Genomic DNA, 19741 nt, shown 5'->3' on the forward strand with positions numbered 1-19741 from the left:
TAAATGGATGACTCTCGGTGAAGCCAGCCTCATCAAATTCCTTGATGCTCAACTAAAGAGCGCAGCTCAAGGCCCATTTTCTCCCTATGAACAAGATGTAGATTTAGTTTCACTCGAGTGCTGCACGGTCAATACCTTGCTGACTCCTGGTTCTATATACAAAATCAATGGCCTGGTTACTTCAACAAGTTGCACTTGTCAGCACATCCAAACTTAGCAATTTGAGATAAAGAGATTACTAATTTTGAAGGCAGCTCTTCAACGAAGAACATCGGAGGCATCGCAGGCAGGGGATAATGGAGGATGCGCGAAGCAGTAAGGGCGTGCGAAGAATGAAGAGCGAACAACAAAACCACGAAGACAACAACTGAAGAGCCGTAGTTGGCTGAGTCGTTTAAGCAGAAGTGCAGGACGATGCCTTCTTAACACACAGAAAGACAGGTAATAGGTCTCAGTTGCATACCACATCCACCACATAATTTTTTTAATGACAGAATCAGAAGCAAACATAAACTATAGATAAAGTTGAAACCTTAACAGAAGTCAAGAAGTTGACGTCAGGTCTCAGTACTCCTAGCAGGCAGAGCTAAAGAGTAACTTCTCGCAGAGAACATGCATCGGACACAGGCTTCAGATCTAACTCCGGCTGCGGCGATACCTGGGAGAGCAGTCCAGTATGAGAATGGAACACGGTAATTTTTATGAAGAAATGCAACAAAGCAGACAGGTGATATTTCCACAGAATCTGCATTACCCTTTAGCATCAGGAGAATCATCCCTGGCACGGACTGGTGACTTGCTATAGCTGCGACCACGGGCTGGGGCTGGAGAAGCACTGCGGCGTCTTGGAGAGCGATCACGAGGGCTGTAACTTCTGTTTGCAGAGTAGTTAGTTTCTAAGAGTTCATCCTTCAATCATAATCCTAGGCATAAAATGACCACAAAGTAGGAGATGCCCATAACCAACAATAACAAAAAGAAAAGAAAAACGAGGCACCCCAGCTTGTCATGGCAGGTAGAAGAACAAGCAACCATTTTTAACATAAACAGTTACAAGGAAAGGAACAACAAAGCTAACCTAAACAACTGGGACTTATAAAATACTGAATGCATTAACAAAATTTGTTACCTTCTGCCATAGCTCGGACTCCTGCGGTACCTAGGACTGCGGCTGCGGCTGCGGCTCCTGCTGCGACGCCTTCCACTGCCCAGACCCCCAGCACCAATACGCAGACGACATTCACGAGCAAAGTGCCCAGATTCACCACATTCATAGCATTTCATATCAGACCCACCACGATCACGACCGCCGCCGCCACCACCACCACCACCACCACGGCCTCCACGGTCACCACGGTCATTGCGAGACAGCTCAACCCTCCATCCATTCTTGCCTAATAAAAGAGAAACAAAACATTGGAATACGATCTATGAACACGGATGAGATAACAAAGTGTGCATCTGAAAAGGCAATGTTCATGATCTAAGAACTCGGAAAGATTGGCTAGTGGCTAGGATGTGTATATAATCTCAAAGAAAAGAAATTATTTTCTAAGTTTATTAAAAGAAAAGATATCATTTTCTAAGTTCTAACCATTGAAAGCTTGCTTCCTTAACCCAGAAAAAGAGCAAAAAAGACTGCAAGTTCTACATAATTTTGCTAATCAGACATTTGCCATTAAAATCAGATCAGGAAACAAAGTAATGACGTAATGTCCTGCCCAAGATTCAAACAAGCCTCCACAAGAGAAATGGTTACATTACCATCTAGATCACGAAGTGCATCTTCAGCATCCCGCTTGTCATCAAAATCAATAAACGCAAAACCAGGTGGTTTACGTGCAACCCATACACTACATTGAACACAACAGCCAGTTAAACATGTCAAGAGATAGAGAAAATCTTAATTTACACCATGCCATTAAGTATTTACAAAGGAACAACTGGTCATCTCATCAGCTGAATGATACAAAAGATATGAAGTTCTGAACCACACTATTTTAAAGGAAAAAAGTGTTCAAGGTTCATACACAATTAAATAAGCAGCATGTCTCGGTGTCCAAAAACTCAATTTAAAAGTCCATACTTGTACATCAGAGATACGAGTTCTTAAGACAAGCACCACTAGAAGTAGAAAGCATTTCACTGGGTAGCAGGACATGTTTGAATATACGAGTTACGAAGAGAGTCGATTCAAACATGAATGAAATTCACTAAATAACAACTTCAACTGTAAACAACATAATTGCTTCAAAGAACAAACATCCATTTATAAGCACTGGCATGCATGATTATCCTTGCGGTACACAATGAGTGAATTCACGCATAAAAAAAAATCCATATAAAGAAAATACTGCGAAGGCAAAATGTAATGAAACTGACCTTCGCAAAACTCCAAACACACGAAACTCATCTTCAAGTTCCCCAGCAGTCACCCGGGCATCCAAGTTGCCAACATACAAGCGGGCCATGGTGAACAGATCCCTGTGTTCAGTAAAGAGAAGAAGCAGTTATAATGAGATTGCTCTTCCCGAGGTACACGAGCAAACACGGCAGGTAAAGCCGACAAGATCCTATACACTTGTAGGTCATCAACTCATAGCACAGTGTATGCCAGCCTAGCAAGCAAATTTCCTCAAGTACTTACCGAGAGCAGTCGTTATAGTAAAACCTCAAATCCTATCCAGGAGAAACAGCAACAACGCCCAACGCCCAGATCTGGAATGTGGAGATCTGGGGAGTCCCCGTAACATCAATTCGACTACAGCCCTAACAAAAACTCCGCGAGTTTTCTACATCGAGATACTGCCTATCCTCGTGCTGAAAGCAAACGCAAAAACCGAGGGGGCTGATTCCACGAACATTTCGAAGGATCCCCAAAGCACCGAACCGGGAAGAACTGGTGCGAATCCGTGGAAAACAACCGAGACCTAGGAGCTGCGAAATCAAGCCGACCTATCGCCCATCTAGCTCAGAATATCGCGACGAGGGGGCCGTAACTACTTGCCGACTGGTTTCTAGGGTTCCGAAACTTGGACGCCGTGGAGGGTTAGGTAGGGTGGAATCAGATGGAATCCGGGAGTCTAGGGATACCTGCGCCGACGAGGGGCGGGAGCTCCGTTCGTAGGGGGAGCACGGGCGAGCTCTGCGTCGCGGCAGCGACGGCGGCGGCGGAAGCGAGGCTTCCGGGTGGCTTGCGGGAGAGAGAGAGGGGCCGGTGGTGATACACGGGTGCCTCGTTTTATTTATTTTTCCTAGGGGATTTGTGTGGACCTGGTTTGATGCGTGCACGGGCGGGCGCACAGGGCTAGTGGGCTTATTGGGTTGGGCTGTACAATGCACCATACTTGAAGGGAAAACATCACTACAAAACACTTGAAGGAAAAAACCACAACATTCTTTAAAAAAAATCATTGCCAAACTAATCTCCCTTTGTATTTGTAATAAAAATCATTAAACCTTTTTATTTGGGGATATATATCCTGGAATTTCCCTAAATATATCCTCCGGACAACCCTAGAAATATCAGTGCACATGTATTTTAAAGTATCAATATTTATCTGATTATGGGATTATCAACAACTTCTTTGTAAGCAATAAATATAAGAAAATATGTTATATTGCATGATTTCACTTTGTATTACATAAATATGTATCCAAATTTCTACACTTTTTCTAATTTTCAGACGTATGTTTTCGATTTAGTTTTAGGTCGTTTTTTCATCCGTCCGATAAGCACGAATCTCGACGTCTTTGTTTTCTGTGCGGGCTTTCTTCCTTCTCGGTTGCGGGCTTGCGGGTCTGCGTTCCTCCGTGTTTTTTTTTCTGAATTCCCATTCAGTAGGTGTGTAGCCGAGAGAAGGGATTTTCTCAGGGTGGCCGGAGACGGCGGCGGAGGCTGCTGGAGGTCCATGGCGCGCGGCGAGGCGGACGCAAGTAACGCGTCCACGCGGGAGAGGCACTTCCCTGCAATGGGGAGGGGTACCAGAGATGGTCTGGTGGGCTCGGCGGAGCTGTCCCGTCGGGCACTCCTTCAGCCAGCAGCCGTCGCAAGGGCGGGAGGTGATAGCCGTCGTCGCCGCTCAAGCGGAAGGTACTGGTGTGTTCGCTATTTGTACCCCCTCCCCTCTCCCCCCCCCTCACTCCCCGTGTCTGATTTTTAATTCAAATTTTCCAGTTGACCCTGAGTTCAGCATTTTCAGCAAACCTATCATTCTACATGTGAGTTCAGCATTTTCTAAATCAAGCCTGATAGAAATTCTCATTCTGCAGTCATGTATGTTTTTGTGGGTTCAGTACCATCAATTAGAGGGTTCCGTACCACAAATTGCTCAGTACCATCAATCAGTATTTGGGTGTTTGTAGTTTACTGTTATAGTAGCTTGTATATGGTAATGGGTACTTTCATTTTCAGTATCGAGCTAGCGAGCGAATTGAATCAAATTAAATCTTGTATTTTCCAGTTTATATTGTCATTCGTTCATGGTTACGACTGCAGAATGAGAGGCATATTGGGTTAATTGTTTGGGGAGAAATGCGATCCAAAAGTCTTTTCTGCATCATACAGGCCATATGCTTGTAAATAAGCAAGCAAATGCATGGAGTTAACTCATTACCTGTCTTGGGATTTCTCATGTTTTGTATTTAAGATTACAGGTGAGATGGCGAACCTGAATCGATCACTCCAATGATGATATCTTCACCATACTTTGCTTTTTTTTAGTAGTCCAAGTTGTTGTGCTGGCTGGTTATGGTCAAGGCCAAGGAAGTCTCAGCTTAGTTGTGTGCATTTGGTGAAAATTGTTAGGCTTCACAGAGACAACTTCAGGAAATTCTGCATTCAAAATCTATGTTAATTAGCTTATGCCGATCATACAAGTAGATATAAGGTTTGTATATATGATATTTTTCATGGGTACTTTCTTTTTCAGTCACATTTATTCTCCTCCCATGCAGGTGTGCAGAGTTTGCGGGTCACAGGTCATCATGTAGTGGGTTCGAACCCAACTACGACCCTGATGGTGGTCTGTCGGACAGCGATGGTCTTGAGGATAGTAGTGCATCGACTGATGATGTATGATCATGTTTTAGTCATTTTTTGCAGTGGTTTATGGCCCTGATGGTTGACTAGTTTCTTCCTTCTTCTTTTTTGTTTATTCATATTTTTGTTTTGCAATAACAGGAGAACGTGTCTAGGCAGAAAAGGTTGTTAGAGGATGCTTTGTTTGGTTTTTTCAAGAAGGAGGTATGCTTCCTTTTTATTTTTTGTTAGTTATTTTTTTTTCTATGACGGCATTTCCTGTGTTTTTTATGTCACCTTTCTGACAATGCTCTATTTTTTTGTGTATGTTTATTCTTTGGGAAGGCTACTAAATCACTCAAGAGAGATTTCTCAAAGTTTTGCCACAATGCCAAGTTTTCATCCCATGTTGTTTTGTCAACTCTTAGTGATTTTTTTCTATAGTTTCTGATTTTCTTATTTTCTTTGTTCCGTTCTTTTCAGTTACTGATTTTATCACTTTGTGTTTCTTCAGAATAAAAGGCTAAAAGCACCAAGTGTGGGAAGGGATGCATTCAGTGTGTATTCTGGCAAGTATTTCTCTGAAATTATCAAACGCATGCCAATAGGACGGAAGGATGTTATCTCAAAATACAGATATGAGTGTCTTCTAAAGTATGAGAGAACAGAAGTCCCTTCTCCTTTTGTCAGATGGCTTGTTGGTTGTGTCGATACGGTGTCCTCGCAATTAATCATTGTCGATGAGAAGATTATAGAGCTGTCCAAACAATCTGTCCATCTTGTTTTGGGTTTGCCTAAGAGTGGTGTTGTAGCAATGCCTAACAAGGAGAGTGGGAAGAATTTCATTCTGTCTCGGTTCAAATTAGCAGAGCTCCCCAACGTCACTTACTTTGGCAATTTGCTCATGTCGTCTGAAGAGCTCAGCGAAGAAGATACTTTCATTTGCTTTATGATAGTACCTATGTCATGTTTCTTGTTCCCTTCTTCAAGCAATCAGATACACACCGATGTCTTTTCGATTCTAGAAGATCCTTCTGCTACAAGGGGCTTCGATATGTGTTTTCTCGTCTACGAATGGATCCTATCTGGCATCAACAAGTATGTGATGTTGAGTAGGGAAACTGGCCGGAAACCGAAGGTCTTTGACTTTTGTGCCTACTGCCTCGCGGTTGGTCTTTTACTTCTTTCTCTTTTTATTTCCCTGTGTTGTTTGTGCACCTATTTATTTTTTTGTTCTTCCTTTTCCATGTTGAATATATGTGTGATTTTATTTGTTGGGCGTAATTTGTCAGGTCTTATACCTTGACAAAGCTTGACTTTGGTGTACGGGTGGTCGATCAAGGCGTCCCTAGAACTACTGCTTGGAAGGGGAATTTGATAAAGCACTTTTCAGAACTTGATCGGAAGAGGAGCAACTTGTTCGGAAGGAGACAATTCAAGAAACATGTATGTTTTTTGTTGCTGTTATCCTTGATTATCATCTTTCCTTTGGTCTTCATAAATGTGCTGATCCATTTTTTTGTTGTGGGGCCAGGATGATTCCAAAGCACATGTTGGGGCTCGGCATAGCAACACAAGGTCAATGGATGTGTCATTAGCCTTCAAGGACAATTTGATGTCTACTTTCGCTAATGTGCTACCTGTTCAGGCAAACGGTTTTATCTATCTTTCTTTTCTTCATTTTTTTGCTTCACCTTATATGTTTCTCTTTTTTGTGTTCTTGTTTTTTGGTTACTCATCTAGTTTGACATTACTATGTTTTATCTTTTTTCAGATCATCAATGGCATCTTGGAAAGCACCCACTCTCTCAATACTAAGCAGCGTAGCTTGCAAAATATCCAAGAAGAAACCACGTTAAACGTGCTGAACTTCTCGTCTAAATACAAGAGATCATCACTTTTCAGTGTCGCTGGCGAGGAGAATTTTCAAAAAACAGGATCAACATTTAAAGAGAGTACTAGCATTTTGATTGAGAAGGGAAAAACCCATTGTGAAAGGAGTTCCGGTATGCTTGTGTTTGTTAGATAGTAGTTGTTCTTTTCGCGTTCTATTGCTCTAGTGTCATTTTTCTGTTTTTATATCCACCCCCCATATCATTGTTTTTTAAAAAAATTGTTTGCTTTTCTTCAGCAGCAACCGTTGGCATGCACACTAAGATTGATGAGAAGCTCAAGAAGGAAGTATCGTGATCAAAGACATACTCCCTGAAAGCAATAACGACTTTGCTCCATCAGCTACAACTAGCAAACATCAACCTGCACAAGCGAGTAACAAATTTACATCGCTAGAGCCTATAATTGATAGCAGATTGTCTACAGTTGAGAAGAACTTACACGACGCAACAGGTTATCATGCTGCAACACCAGAGTGTATGATAACAAAAATTGTAGGGCCTAATGACAGATCGGGTAACTCGTCTTTTTCATCGCTTTTCTCATTCAATTATATGTATTTTTTGCATTGTTCTAATTTTATTGTTGTCCTTTATATTTAGTGATGCCCTTATTTTTTATTTTTGTAACTGTAGCGAATACTTAATCTTACTGTCCTTTATATATTTTTATGATTTGGAAAATTGTGAGTGATTTCTTATTTTTTTGCTCTCAGCACCTCGATTGCCTATAGCAAAGAAAGTTAAGGCGAGGGTGTGTAACCGTATGCATCATGAGCAAGAGTTGTCCCTGCTGAACACCTACCCAGCAGGGTCAAAAGATCGAAGCTCTTTTTTTCAGTACAGTGTTCAACATACTGAGGGTACTTTTGTTTCCCCCGCTGGCCGCACGGATGCAAAATATGTTATTGGGTCTCGGTTAGTTTCTTTAAAAGCAAAACAGAGCAGCTATTTGATGGTAAACAAGATGTCTCAATTGACTCGCACCAATTTGTCTAACGAGTTCAATGAGAAGGTCTGTTATTTTCCTTTTTTCTTGTTCCTCATTCTCTCTCTCACACCATCTTTTTTCATGTATTTATCATGCTTTAAAAAATGACTCTCAATGTGTGTAGGATTGCCAGAAGGATAATACAGTGGAGAATGCCGCACATGCAACCAACCAGGTTTCAAAATGCATCAACAAACTTGGGACTAAAGAAGCACCAATTCCATTGGGTGATATGCCCCCCCAACCACCGACATTGGTAATTGTTTTGTGCTTTTTTTACATTGTTGTGTTTTCTCAGCATTGCTATTTTTTCTTCTTTTTTTAGAATCTATAGTTTGATCCTTCAATTGTTTTCTTTACTTCTGTTTCTACAGGTGGTTGAGAGGCTTTCAAATGTTAAGATCACTAGTCCAACAAGTTTTGGTGTTAGGCAAAGTCAGTTAGCCAAGAATGCAGACGCTCTATACAACAATATGCTCGCAGCTGTTGTGAATTGGCAACATCAAACCGCCACAAGTGCTGAAGATATCACCTACATGCCAATGAAAACCACAGAGCATATTATCATTGATGAAATTGAGAAGGAACTAGATAACAACTATGACGCAAAAGATGACTTGATAATAGTCAAGGAGAGAAGCTTTTGACCCTCCCCTTTGAGCAAAACACAAGGTTCCCTGTTTCCGAGGAAGAGTGCAAGAACTATAACACAATAATTGAACTAGCATACACTAAAGGTGTTCAAAAGTATGTTTTCTCAATCCCCTTTTTAGTTTTTCCTTTGTTGGCATATTTTTTCTTCATTGTTTTAATTGTAATTTTCTAATTCTCTTACTTTTCTTTCTGTAACATACATACAGGAATTATGCTTTGATGTTCCCAAGGGTTCATTGTAACTACATATCATTGGGCCAATGCCTCATGCCAACCGGTCACATGGATAATTTTCTTCTTCCTTGCATCTGCCGCAAGTTCTTTGAGGACTGCCACCCAACGGTCTCTCGAAGGCATCATTTTTTCCCACATATTGGGGTAAGTTAGTTGAGTTATCTATCATCTCCTCTTTTTGGTGTGTTTACACCATTTTTGTATTATGACTGTCCTCCTGCTCTTCAATTGAACTTTTTTTGTGTTACATTTTGTTACTTCATTCCAAGAGAACATCTTGAATTATAGAAGCAACAAGCAATTAAAAACGATCGCGTTGTCTTTTGTTGGGGCAGCTTCAGCAAGGAGGAGGAAACGACTGGATAATTCAGACAGGGTTAGTATCTTTTTTTTGTTTTTTGTTTTGTGTATGTTGTTTCAGGTTTCTGTCCATAACATTTTCGGTATTCTTATTTTGTGTTTGTAAATTTCTGTTCTCTTAATATTTTATTTTTTTCATACAAAACAGTTGTTCTTCCCTATTGTCATTCAAGGCCACTGGATAGTTTTCGCTGTTGATTTCCATTATAAGCTTTTTGCTTTCTTGGACTCACATTATGGCAAGGATTCAAATTTTCACACGTCAATACGAGAGAAAATGGTAAGTGTTCATTTGATCTTTTTTCTTTTTGTATCCTCACAACACATTTTTGTAAAATGTATATGGTGCTCGATAGTCTGCATTTTTTTCATCTTTTTCTCTAATGCAGATCGACAACTTCATCAATTTGTGGGAAATCATATTTCAAACTAAAGAACACGATTTTCGTACTTTCAAAAGGATGTACCCTCATGTGCCTAAACAGGGCAACGAGTTAGTGCCCCCTGAAAAACCCGCGTTGTGCATGTGCTTTCATTCATTTATTTTTTGTTTTATTTCTTATGAAATAAATATTTTTTAGGAATGATTGCGGTATTTTCGCTGTCAAGTTCATGGAGTTATGGGAACCAGCTATGGATATGAGGAAGTGTTTCTCACAAGCCGACATAACACACATAAGGATTCAATACATGAATCAGCTTTATTTCTGGAGTAAGAATAGCACCGACAAGCGTGTAGTTACCGATTTCAACTTAGAGGTATATTTTTATTTATTTTTTATTTTATTCCTTTTACGTTTGTCATTATGTCACCAATTTCTTTTTGTCTGTACTTGTGTCTCAAGAGTTTTGTTTCTGATTTTGTTTTCCTCTTTTTCTTTGGCAGGGTGATTTTGTTGGAAACCATGGACAATAGAAACTGCTGATCTATGCTCTTGGGATTTTGTCAGATGGATATCAAGATGGGGAATTCATCATCTTTTATCAGCCAGTTCGCTGCGGCCTGCACATGTGGCTTTTTTTCTTCCTTCTTCTAGATGTATCCGAGTGCGTCTGGTTGAAAAGAAACATTTTTGTGACATGGGTTTTTTGTTTGTCAATGGGGCATTTAGTGACATGTATTTTTTATGGTAACAGAGAATGTGGGACAAGTTATTTGTTTGTTGTAATATCTTTTTTGTTCTATGTACGATGATAAAGCAAGACATGTATATATGTTCGACAAGTTATTTGTTTGTTGTAATCTCTTTTTTGTTCTGTGTGCGATGATAAAGCAAGACATGTATATATATCTTTTTTCCTTCAGGTTGAACCATACAGTTTAAGCTCATATGTTAATCAGTTGTAGCATTTTTTTCTATTTTTTCAACTTAAATTGCACATATATTATAGCAGCATACTGCACACACACACCTTGAGGATAGACACAGTTGAAACATCACCATGAGCAGAGACACAGTTAAATACCATTAACAACATGAAGTAGCTTACAAATAGCATAAACAACATCAATGTGTCCCAGATTTTTTGCCTTTTTTTGTCCTTGTCGCTTTTGATAACCAAAAAGCCGAATAGTTGACGTCGCTTCGAATTCTTCATCTACTCCCTCGCCTATGTTGTGGCCTGAGTAGGTAAGCTGCTGCAACTACTATTTTTAGTTTTCTTCTTCTTAGCATCTTTTGCCCCTGCGCGCATAGATAAAAAAAATTCTTTTTTGTTAGTCAATTATTTTTTCTCCATCAAATTTTGACTAATCTTATTGAAAAAGGTTTTATTTAGTATCACCTAAAGCATTTGTTTTTGTCTCATTTATTTTCCTAGACCTTTTCTTTTTCGGGATGTTGTATTCTTTGTCAAGATTAGGACACTTCTTTATTGTGTGGTCATGCTCATTGCAGTGGCTACACTTGTAAAATCTTTTGGCTCTTATCCTTTCAGGAATTGTCATCATTCTTGGTCGCCCTTTTCTGTGTACCTTATCGGGATTCAGTAGCTCAATAGTTGAGTTTTTGCCCATGCTATCTGGCATAGTGCTGAGGGTTCCTATTGTTAAGTGTGTACTGTTGCATTCCTCTGTTTGTGCATCATGTCCAGCTACATCTTCTTCTTTGTCCATGGCATCAAAATGTTCATCAGCCATGTCCATCAATGTCAGCAGGTACTCAAACTTCTTCTGATTCTTTGATGCAGCTGTGCCTACTTGCATTAGCCTGAACCCAATAACATTATACCTGAGAGAATCATTATCTAAATGCATAGGAACCGCCTTGCTTCTCTTCATCTTCTTGCTCCTTTTCCGCCATCTGTCGATTATGTATTTTTCTGGTATCTCGTTTATCTCCAAGTGCAGTATCACTTTCAGTATATGAGAGCACATAATGCCATACTTTTCAAACTTGCAACATATGCAGGAACATTCCTCCCTATCAGTATCCACTTGCACTAGATAAAGCCTCGCCCTATGTTCTTTCTTGTGGTAGTTCTTTGCCTGGTACACTGTGTATAACTTCATTTTTTCCTCTTCTCTAATTTGCAACCTTGTTACATCATTGAGTATGAACTGAATTTTTTTGAAGATGCTTATATTGTGCAGGTTGTGAGCTTGTCTTTCGATGTAATAATTAATTGAGAACGATCTTGACGAAACTTTCTTGTGTAATGCATTGTGGTCCAGCTCATCCTCATTTGCATGTATGTTGTCTAGTATTCTCTGGTATTCTCTTAGAAAGCTTGTCATGCTGAACTGTGGCCCAACACCTTTTTTGAACAATGCGTTTGTGCCCTCACTTCTGGTTGTTGTTTGAATGAACGGGAAGAACTTTGTTTTGAAGTATACTGGCACAAACCTTTTCCTCGCTGCCCACATGTCTTGGAAGAATTTCACCTCACCCACTTTGTAGTCATCAATCATCTGTTGCCAAAGTGTTTCAAACTCTTTTTCTGTCAATGAGTGGTCTACTATGTCTTGAAACTCCTCATAAAGTCCCTCATTCAGTTGGAACACTCTGCCCATTTTTTCTTTAGCTTTTTTCTTCACATGAAACAAGCATGTCCTATGGGTTGCTTGCGGGAAGACATATTTTATTGCATTCTCCATGCCTTTGTCTTGGTCAGTTATTATTGATCTAGGGGCTTTGCCTCCCATTGCTGCTAGGAACTGTTGAAACAACCACTTAAAAGTGTTAGCACTCTCGTTGACAATAAGAGCACAAGAAAACAAGTATGTCTTCGCATGTGGAGAAACACCAACAAAAGGGGCAAACGGGAGATTGTATTTGTTAGTTAGGAATGTTGTGTCAAAGCTGATGCAATCCCCATACTCTTGGTACATAAGTCTTGACCTTGCATCTGACCAAAAAACACTCATGACCTTGTTCTTTGCATCTACCTCTATTGAATAACAAAATCCAGGGCTCTCGGCTTGTTTCTTTTGGAAAAACTGTTGCACTTCCATCACATCAGTATTTTCCATTTCTCTGCTTATGGTTGTTCCGTAATTACTCACTTTCCGTTTGTTGTACGGTAGTTTGTCCATACCTTCCCTTATGCCAGCACCGCTACAATTTTTCTTGTTGGAATGTTGCACTGTTTCATTGTTCTGATCAAAGCTTTCTCTTTTGCAGTCATGTAAACGTGGGACCTAAAAAACCTACTCCCAGGGTCAAGTGGATGGTTATGTTCTAGATGGACATTTGTTATGCGCCACACCCCATCTTTCAAAGCAATCAGTATTTTGACTTCACAATTTGTTTTGTCTATAACAGTGCTCTGCCTTTCTGCAATCAGCTTTTCCCTCTCAACCTCCGTATTGTGTCCATACTTGTTGCATTTTAGTGTCACTCTTGTGACCTCCCCATCTTTTTTTTGCTGGTCGTGCGGGAAGTCGAGACGATTGATATGGAGAAACCAGCTACGAAGGCGTAGAAGTTTAAGAATTTTTGAGCCTCTTCCCTTGTTTGAAATTGCATCTCTGTTGCAGGTTTCAGCTCACTGTCAATGCTTCTATTGTTCCCTTCATGAGAAGCATGTCTTTCACTCTCCAAAAAAGCGTATATGGTTTCCTCACTCATGTCGTTCTCTTCATTCTCATTGTTTTCTGTTTGTTGTCCATCTGCATCAAGCGACGTGCCTTGCTCCCGATCCTGATCGTCATAGGAACATTCATCAACAGTTGTTTATTGATCCAAATTCCAAGTATGAATTTGCTTTTTTACTTTAGTCCCTTCACCTCCTGCATTATTCGTTTCAACCTGCATATGAAAAGCATACAATGATATGTTAGTTTATTTTTTTCATCTGTCCCCACAATAAAAGATATTGCATTAGATAACTAAACTTTTTTAATGTGCCCCCACCCCCAATAAAAGATATTGAAATAAATAACTATTTTTTTCATGTTTTGTGGAACTAACCTGGTCCAGCTGTATATCATCAAACAAGGTTGTCCTCCAAGGATCTCCATCAGTCTCATCATTGGAGACATTGTCTTGTTGTTGGCGGACCGGAATCATTGCATCTTCTTCACCAAGATTGGGACTATGAGTTGCATAACTCTGTGGCCCATCCATAAAGACACCCATTGTCACGCCCAAGATGCGACCCTATCCTCAATTTGGCACGAAGGCCTCGTCAGGGATAGAAGCGCATCTCGTCGTGTCACAAGAATGGATATCGTTACAAGTACATGTACTGAAAAGAAGTGATATATATACAGAGTTGGCTTACACTCGCCACAAGCTACATCAGAGTCACATCAGTACATTACATAAACATCAAGAGTAAGAGCAGGGTCCGACTACGGACAAAAACAAACGACAAAAGAAGAACGACGTCCATCCTTGCTATCCCAGGTTGCCGGCCTGGAACCCATCCTAGATCGATGAAGAAGAAGAAGAAGAAGCAACTCCAAATGAACAATCAACGCGCTCGCGTCACGTAACCTTTACCTGTACCTGCAACTGGTGTTGTAGTAATCTGTGAGCCACAGGGGGACTCAACAATCTCATTTCCAAAGGTATCAAGACTAGCAAAGCTTAATGGGTGAGGTATGGTTAAGTGGTAAGGTTGCAGCAATGACTAAGCATATATTTGGTGGCTAACTTACGAGTACCAGAAATAAGAGGGGGAAGATCTACGCATAGCGGACGTGAACTACAGATGATCAAATGAATGATCCTGAACACCTACCTACGTCAGACATAACCCCACCGTGTCCTCGATCAGAGAAAGAACTCACGAAAGAGACAGTCACGGTTACGCACACATTTGGCATGTTTTAATTAAGTTAACTTCAAGTTATCTAGAACCAGTGTTAAACAAAGTTTCCACATTGCCACATAACCGCGGGCACGGCTTTCCGAAAAGATTTAACCCTGCAGGGATGCTCCAACTAGTCCATCACAAATTACCACAAGCCGCATAGAAATCCTCAATCACGAAGCTCGCGATCTCGTTGGATTCCCTAGTGGAAAACCTCAACTCTGAGATTACCCAAAGCATCACCGGAATCCCGATGCACAAGATATTTCATCAAAGGTAAAACTAATCCAGCAAGGCCGCCCGACGTGTCGACGAACCCGATAGGAGCCGCGTATCTCGTTCTCAGGACACGACGGATGGAAAAGCCTACAGGTGCCAAACCTCGAGTTGCCCCGTGGTGGCCCCGCAGTCTGTCCAGTTTGAACCAACACTCATGAGGAGCACTGGCCCGGGGGTTGATTAAATTATCCTCGGGGTCCGGAAAGTCCCTATGCAATTTTATTAGGTGATTAGGCAAATGTAGTACCAAAGTTGGGCCTTGCCAGACCAACTTTAATCTAAAACGAATTATCAAGGGGGTCCCCATAACAACCCCGATCATGTTAGGAGCGCTCAATTATGGTACATAACACCGGTAGCCGAAACTAAGGGGGCAAAGGTGGAACAAAACACCAGGCTAGAAAGGCCGAGCCTTCCACCTTTTACCAAGTATATAGGTGCATTAAATTAAATATCATTTAATAGGGTGATATAACAAGGAACCCAAGTTATCACCTGGAAGCAACTGCACCTGCAACTAGCAACGCTAACACAGGGTTAAGCAAGCAGTAACATAGTCAATCAGTGGTTTGCTAGGTTGAACAGGTTGAAGGTTTCATGGCATTGTTGAGAGGCTGGTATTTAACATGTGGTAGGCAACGAGACTTAATCGATAGAAGCGATAAAACTAGCATGGCAATGATAGTAATGGTATCTGGGGAAATGGTCATCTTGCCTGAGATCCCGCTTGGAAGAAGAACAACTCCGAGAAGTCGGCGAACCAACGTAGTCGTACGGGTCCTCACATTCTGACACGCTTGCGGAACTCTATCGAGACGGAGCAAACCGGAAACAAGCATCAACACAGATATTCACCACGGCAAAAGCAAGACATTATGCAAACCCTAATATGATGCATGATTAGTTCATCTATGCAAGGGATGGAATGCAATTCACATCACGCAAACACTACACTTTAAGTGAAGCTCGATATGCGACGGGTTGCATATCGACAAAACTCCATGATTAATTATTTAATTCACTCCCAATTATTTACACGGCATTATTAAATGTTGTTAACATGGCAAGGGGGTGAAGCACAAATTAATCTACCTAGCTAAGCATTTTAAATGAGGTCGGAAATGACATATAGCACCTCCGAGACGACCTCACATGTTAATTTACAATTCTGTCCAGGTCTGAACTAACACATTTAATTAGTTGTTAAACAGCAACACAAATAGGTTCACGTAATTCTACGCGTTGATACAAACAATTTACACATAGAAATCATCTCCAACGGAGCTACGGTTCAAAAGATACAAGCACCGCAAGATATGATGACATGAATGCAATATGTGTGCAACGACGGTCACGAGCACTTTAAAACATACAACCAGCAAGAGATAATGAAACTACATGAGATTCTAAGCAATTTTCATGTAGGACACGATCAAATCGGAGCTACGGTCAACAACTACGAGCAAAACCAGAAATCACTACAATCTGCCAAAATCAGCCACATAGCATTTTCTACACCCCACAACTACGGGCTACACAACTCCGATATGCTCAAGCAAGGCATGGCACGGAAGAGGGCAAGAAGCACTACTACAAACAACTAACAACAACTAGCATGGCATCATGGATCACTAGGGAAAGAAGTCACAAAAAGGCATCCCACTCACTATTTCAGACTTAGTGAAAATTACACCTCATGAAAGTGCAGTTTTCGGTCTGAAGGCATATTGACAGCAGCAAAACCTATAGATACATGACTCCAAATGGCATGAAAATTTACAGCATGCTAGAGAAACACAAGGGGTACAACTAAATCCATTGGACCAACCTCAAAAGAGCTACAGATCACAAGATGCAAGCAAGACAAGACAACAACAAAATATAACAGATTCCAGACTTAGAAATATTTCAGCTCCTCAAAATCAGCACTATTTCTAGCAACTTGAGGGCAATCAAACCACACCTAAACATGCTTTTCTATTATAACTAAAAAATACCAGGGGCTAGACTAAACACCCAAGAACAACTCCCTAGTTGACAACTCCGTCAAACGAAGAACAGATTAAATCCTACGAATTAAACAAAAGGGCAACATGGCAAAATATCTCGCGAACTAACTTACTCAAAAGCTAAAACTAATTGCACAGAAAAATCCCATGGATTTTTTCTACCCCGAAAACATATAAAATATGTGGGGTTGCACAACAAAATAATGCCGCACATAAATGCGAGAAAATAACCTATATACGGGAAAATAAACTAGAGGCAATTCCTACACGCAAAAATACAAATGACCGCTCTAAAATACACGGAAAAATAGTCCCTAAAACATGGACATTTAATCTACGGGATACGGGTAATCCGGACACGCACGAGAAATAACTACGGATCGGATCATATTGAAACAACATGCAAAATGATGCATTAGGCACTTCAAACTACCTCAAATAATTATGCAAGTTGGATAATCGTGTTCTACTCGCGAAGCTACCCCAAAACCATATAAAAAAACGCCTCGTCCCGACTTACGGATAAAAAGTTACGGGGATAACAATATTCGTCTATTTCCTGAAATCAACTAAACCCAAGAAAAATCCCTAAGGGAAAAAATAAGCTACCGGGCCGAATCATGTGGGCTCAACTTAGCTAAGACGCACCTAGTAAAAAAACTAGAGGCCGGGGGTTGACTCACCTTGGGCCGGCTTGGGGGGAGGAGGCCGAGGCCTGGTGGAGAGAGAGCTGGGCCGAGGCGGCGCGGGCGACTGGGCCGGGAGGAGGCCGAGCGACGAAGCGCCAGCTGGGGCGCTGGAGGCCCAGGCGGGGTCGCGCTGGCGAGGGAGCGAGTGCTCCCGTCGGTTGCTCCCGATCCCGTAGGAGCCGGCGGCGGCGGCGCAGACGAAGGGGGGGCCGGCGGCGAGGAACCAGCAGGTGCGGCCGGGGATCGCGGGAACCGGCGAGATCTGGCACGGCGGCGAGCGGCTCGCCGGATCCGGGCGGCGGCAGAAGGGGAAACGCGGGCGGCGCGCCATGGCGGGGCGGCTAGCTCCGATGAACTGCTGCTGCTGCTGGCGGCGGGGCAGGGTCCGAGGCGGCGGGGCTCCGGCCGATGGTGGGCGGTGGCCGGCGAGGGAGCCTGCGCGCGGGAGGAGCACCCGGCGGCTGGCGGTGATGCTAGGGAGGCAGGGAGCAGGGAGGCTCGGCGGCGACGGGGCGATGGGCTCAGCCGGGCCCAGATGGGCTCGAGCGGGCTCAAATCGGGCCCCATGGGCTGGTGGCTGGAGGAGGAAGAGAGGCTGAGGGTTAGGGTTTCGGGGCTGCACGGATTTCGAGGCACAGGGTGTGAGGGGGCTGTCTAAAATGCACCGGGGGGTATTTATAGACATATGGGGGCTAGGTTACCCGGAATTTCGTTCCGGATCCAACCGTGCGGTCGGATTCGGACGATTCCGAACGCGGAAATGGGTACGCGGCCGTGTAGGGGGGATATCCGAAGACGAGAGGGAAAACGGGCGACGCGGCAACGCGATTTTAAAACACCGAAAAACGTCCGACGGTAGACCGAATACGGTGCCGCTACGGTCGACCGTTCGGGTACCACACGGACTCCGATCGCGACGAAATTCGACATGCGGCCTAGTTAAAATAAAATAAGACCGCACGTCAAATCTCAACCCGATTAGAGAAAGTTTTACGCACACTCTTTAAAACAAGGTTCGACGGTGCCGCTCGCGCGTGCGTGTGCGGTCGGACTTAGAACGGACAACGACGAGAATCGGCAACTACTAGCGGATGCAAGTTTTTGAAAACGGGCGGCAACGGAGACGCCGATGCAATGCTTATGATGCGCATGATGCGATGATGATGTGACAAAAGAAAATACACACACGACGAAAACGGAAAGAAAAGGGGAATCTTCTGGAACGTCGGTCTTGGGCTGTCACACCCATCCCCCCTAATTCCTGGAACATACATAGATCCACGAATCATTTTTCCATGGTCAACTAATACAAAGGGTTGGGGTGAGTGTCTTTCCCCTTTTGTTATCAACGTTTGTTTATTCATTTGACGTACCTGATATCCTGCAGCGCTGGTTGATGCATCGTTGTCTTCCAAGTTTTCAGCAAAACTTTGATCAGTTAAATCATCCTCATAATCAGCATCAACATTTGATTTTGTGTGTTCACCTGAAGTAACACATAGCTCATGGTCCTGCATACATTTTGAACATAGTTAATAGCAATTACCCGTTCGTATATAAATTTTCATTTTTGTTCCTCCTTTTTTCTCCTTTCCTGTAATCAAAACTATTTTCCTTTTTTTCACAACCAGCTTACCGTGTGATCCAACAGATGTTGTCCGTTGGTCATATCAAGATATTCACGCAGCAGCGCAATGTAAGAGAAGTTTGGCTGTATATTTTATGCAACAAAATTTTCTCTTCTATCATCAGTAAGTTTTTTATCAAGAATGAATACATAAAAAGGAGTAATTCTTTATCAGTTACCTGCATGAATAATCTTTCTTGGCTTCCAAGGCAGTTATGTGGGATGTAATTATCCCCAGAACCATGTCCGTGAAAATAAGAATAATGCAAGTAAGTTCTTCATGTCCATAGTTTATTCAGTTATCAGTATTGTAGTTATCATCAGTGTTATTTGTATCTCATTATCTCATTACTTTCCTTCATTATTCAGTTATTTCAGTTTTTCAGTGTTTCGTTTGCCATCATTTTATTGTCAGCATTCATATTTTAGTGTTGTTCAGTCACTTTTCATCAGTTTCTTTTCATCACTGCATTTTGTTCAGCCTCATTATTTATTCAGTATATGTCACTTTTGGTTCAGTTATGTGTTTTATTATTTTAAGTTTTCAGTATATTTGTCCCTACTCATCAGTGTTTTCTCCGTCTTGTCATTTAGTCTTTAGCGCTTGAGTATTCAGCCTCATTATTTATCAATTTTTTTAGTTTCAACTGATTTTATTATTTCAGTCTATCATCACTACTGGAAAACTGTAATTTGCCATCAGCCACGGCTTTGCCGTCTGCTGGCT

The 19741-nt window shown here is 41.9% G+C and overlaps 4 protein-coding genes across 5 annotated transcripts; 2 read left to right on the forward strand and 2 right to left on the reverse strand.

Annotated features, from left to right (window-relative positions):
* Nucleotides 1-363: 363 nt before the first annotated feature.
* LOC123404804 (serine/arginine-rich splicing factor RSZ21-like) lies at nt 364-3235 on the reverse strand. Its single transcript, XM_045098751.1, has 6 exons — nt 3094-3235; nt 2383-2484; nt 1765-1853; nt 1130-1394; nt 755-874; nt 364-658 (listed from the first exon to the last, which is right to left on the reverse strand). The coding sequence occupies exons 2-6, from the start codon at nt 2469-2471 to the stop codon at nt 637-639; spliced, it is 585 nt and encodes a 194-aa protein (XP_044954686.1). The 5' UTR covers nt 2472-2484; nt 3094-3235; the 3' UTR covers nt 364-636.
* Nucleotides 3236-3793: 558 nt separating this feature from the next.
* On the forward strand, nt 3794-6665 carry LOC123404805. Of its 2 annotated transcripts, XM_045098752.1 has the most exons (7): nt 3794-4093; nt 4957-5074; nt 5183-5245; nt 5366-5428; nt 5535-6188; nt 6313-6466; nt 6555-6665. In XM_045098752.1, exons 1-6 carry the CDS (start codon nt 3912-3914, stop codon nt 6334-6336), a joined length of 1104 nt encoding a protein of 367 aa, XP_044954687.1. In that variant the 5' UTR covers nt 3794-3911; the 3' UTR covers nt 6337-6466; nt 6555-6665. The 2 variants fall into 2 exon arrangements, with proteins under 2 accessions (XP_044954687.1, XP_044954688.1); XM_045098753.1 differs by lacking the exon at nt 5366-5428.
* A 1214-nt stretch (nt 6666-7879) lies between these two features.
* On the forward strand, nt 7880-10363 carry LOC123405783. Its single transcript, XM_045099341.1, has 10 exons — nt 7880-7927; nt 8028-8159; nt 8278-8399; nt 8531-8650; nt 8764-8935; nt 9060-9167; nt 9300-9431; nt 9541-9644; nt 9733-9910; nt 10038-10363. The coding sequence occupies exons 1-10, from the start codon at nt 7880-7882 to the stop codon at nt 10065-10067; spliced, it is 1146 nt and encodes a 381-aa protein (XP_044955276.1). The 3' UTR covers nt 10068-10363.
* Nucleotides 10364-13308: 2945 nt separating this feature from the next.
* Nucleotides 13309-19058, reverse strand: LOC123404806. The gene is made up of 5 exons (XM_045098754.1): nt 19024-19058; nt 18761-18898; nt 18633-18648; nt 13564-13727; nt 13309-13401 (listed from the first exon to the last, which is right to left on the reverse strand). The coding sequence occupies exons 1-5, from the start codon at nt 19054-19056 to the stop codon at nt 13327-13329; spliced, it is 426 nt and encodes a 141-aa protein (XP_044954689.1). The 5' UTR covers nt 19057-19058; the 3' UTR covers nt 13309-13326.
* Nucleotides 19059-19741: the final 683 nt, after the last annotated feature.

This window comes from Hordeum vulgare, chromosome 6H (genome assembly GCF_904849725.1).
Source record: "Hordeum vulgare subsp. vulgare chromosome 6H, MorexV3_pseudomolecules_assembly, whole genome shotgun sequence".
NCBI classification, from domain to species: domain Eukaryota; kingdom Viridiplantae; phylum Streptophyta; class Magnoliopsida; order Poales; family Poaceae; genus Hordeum; species Hordeum vulgare.

What these genes read in the sequence shown, in the direction of transcription:
- LOC123404804 (XM_045098751.1), bottom strand. Translation starts at nt 2,471, where the DNA reads ATGGCCCGCTTGTATGTTGGCAACTTGGATGCCCGGGTGACTGCTGGG. An exon ending in GTGTTTGGAGTTTTGCGAAG is followed by an intron (nt 1,854 to 2,382) that starts GTCAGTTTCATT and finishes TGTTCAATGTAG; the next exon opens with TGTATGGGTTGCACGTAAAC. An exon ending in GATTCTCCTGATGCTAAAGG is followed by an intron (nt 659 to 754) that starts GTAATGCAGATT and finishes CTGCTCTCCCAG; the next exon opens with GTATCGCCGCAGCCGGAGTT.
- LOC123404805 (XM_045098752.1), top strand. Translation starts at nt 3,912, where the DNA reads ATGGCGCGCGGCGAGGCGGACGCAAGTAACGCGTCCACGCGGGAGAGG. An exon ending in CGTCGCCGCTCAAGCGGAAG is followed by an intron (nt 4,094 to 4,956) that starts GTACTGGTGTGT and finishes CCTCCCATGCAG; the next exon opens with GTGTGCAGAGTTTGCGGGTC. An exon ending in TTGGTTTTTTCAAGAAGGAG is followed by an intron (nt 5,246 to 5,365) that starts GTATGCTTCCTT and finishes TTCTTTGGGAAG; the next exon opens with GCTACTAAATCACTCAAGAG.
- LOC123405783 (XM_045099341.1), top strand. Translation starts at nt 7,880, where the DNA reads ATGTCTCAATTGACTCGCACCAATTTGTCTAACGAGTTCAATGAGAAG. An exon ending in GACTGGATAATTCAGACAGG is followed by an intron (nt 9,168 to 9,299) that starts GTTAGTATCTTT and finishes CATACAAAACAG; the next exon opens with TTGTTCTTCCCTATTGTCAT. An exon ending in CGTCAATACGAGAGAAAATG is followed by an intron (nt 9,432 to 9,540) that starts GTAAGTGTTCAT and finishes TCTCTAATGCAG; the next exon opens with ATCGACAACTTCATCAATTT.
- LOC123404806 (XM_045098754.1), bottom strand. Translation starts at nt 19,056, where the DNA reads ATGACCAACGGACAACATCTGTTGGATCACACG. An exon ending in AACATCTGTTGGATCACACG is followed by an intron (nt 18,899 to 19,023) that starts GTAAGCTGGTTG and finishes AAATGTATGCAG; the next exon opens with GACCATGAGCTATGTGTTAC. An exon ending in ATGATATACAGCTGGACCAG is followed by an intron (nt 13,402 to 13,563) that starts GTTAGTTCCACA and finishes TTTCATATGCAG; the next exon opens with GTTGAAACGAATAATGCAGG.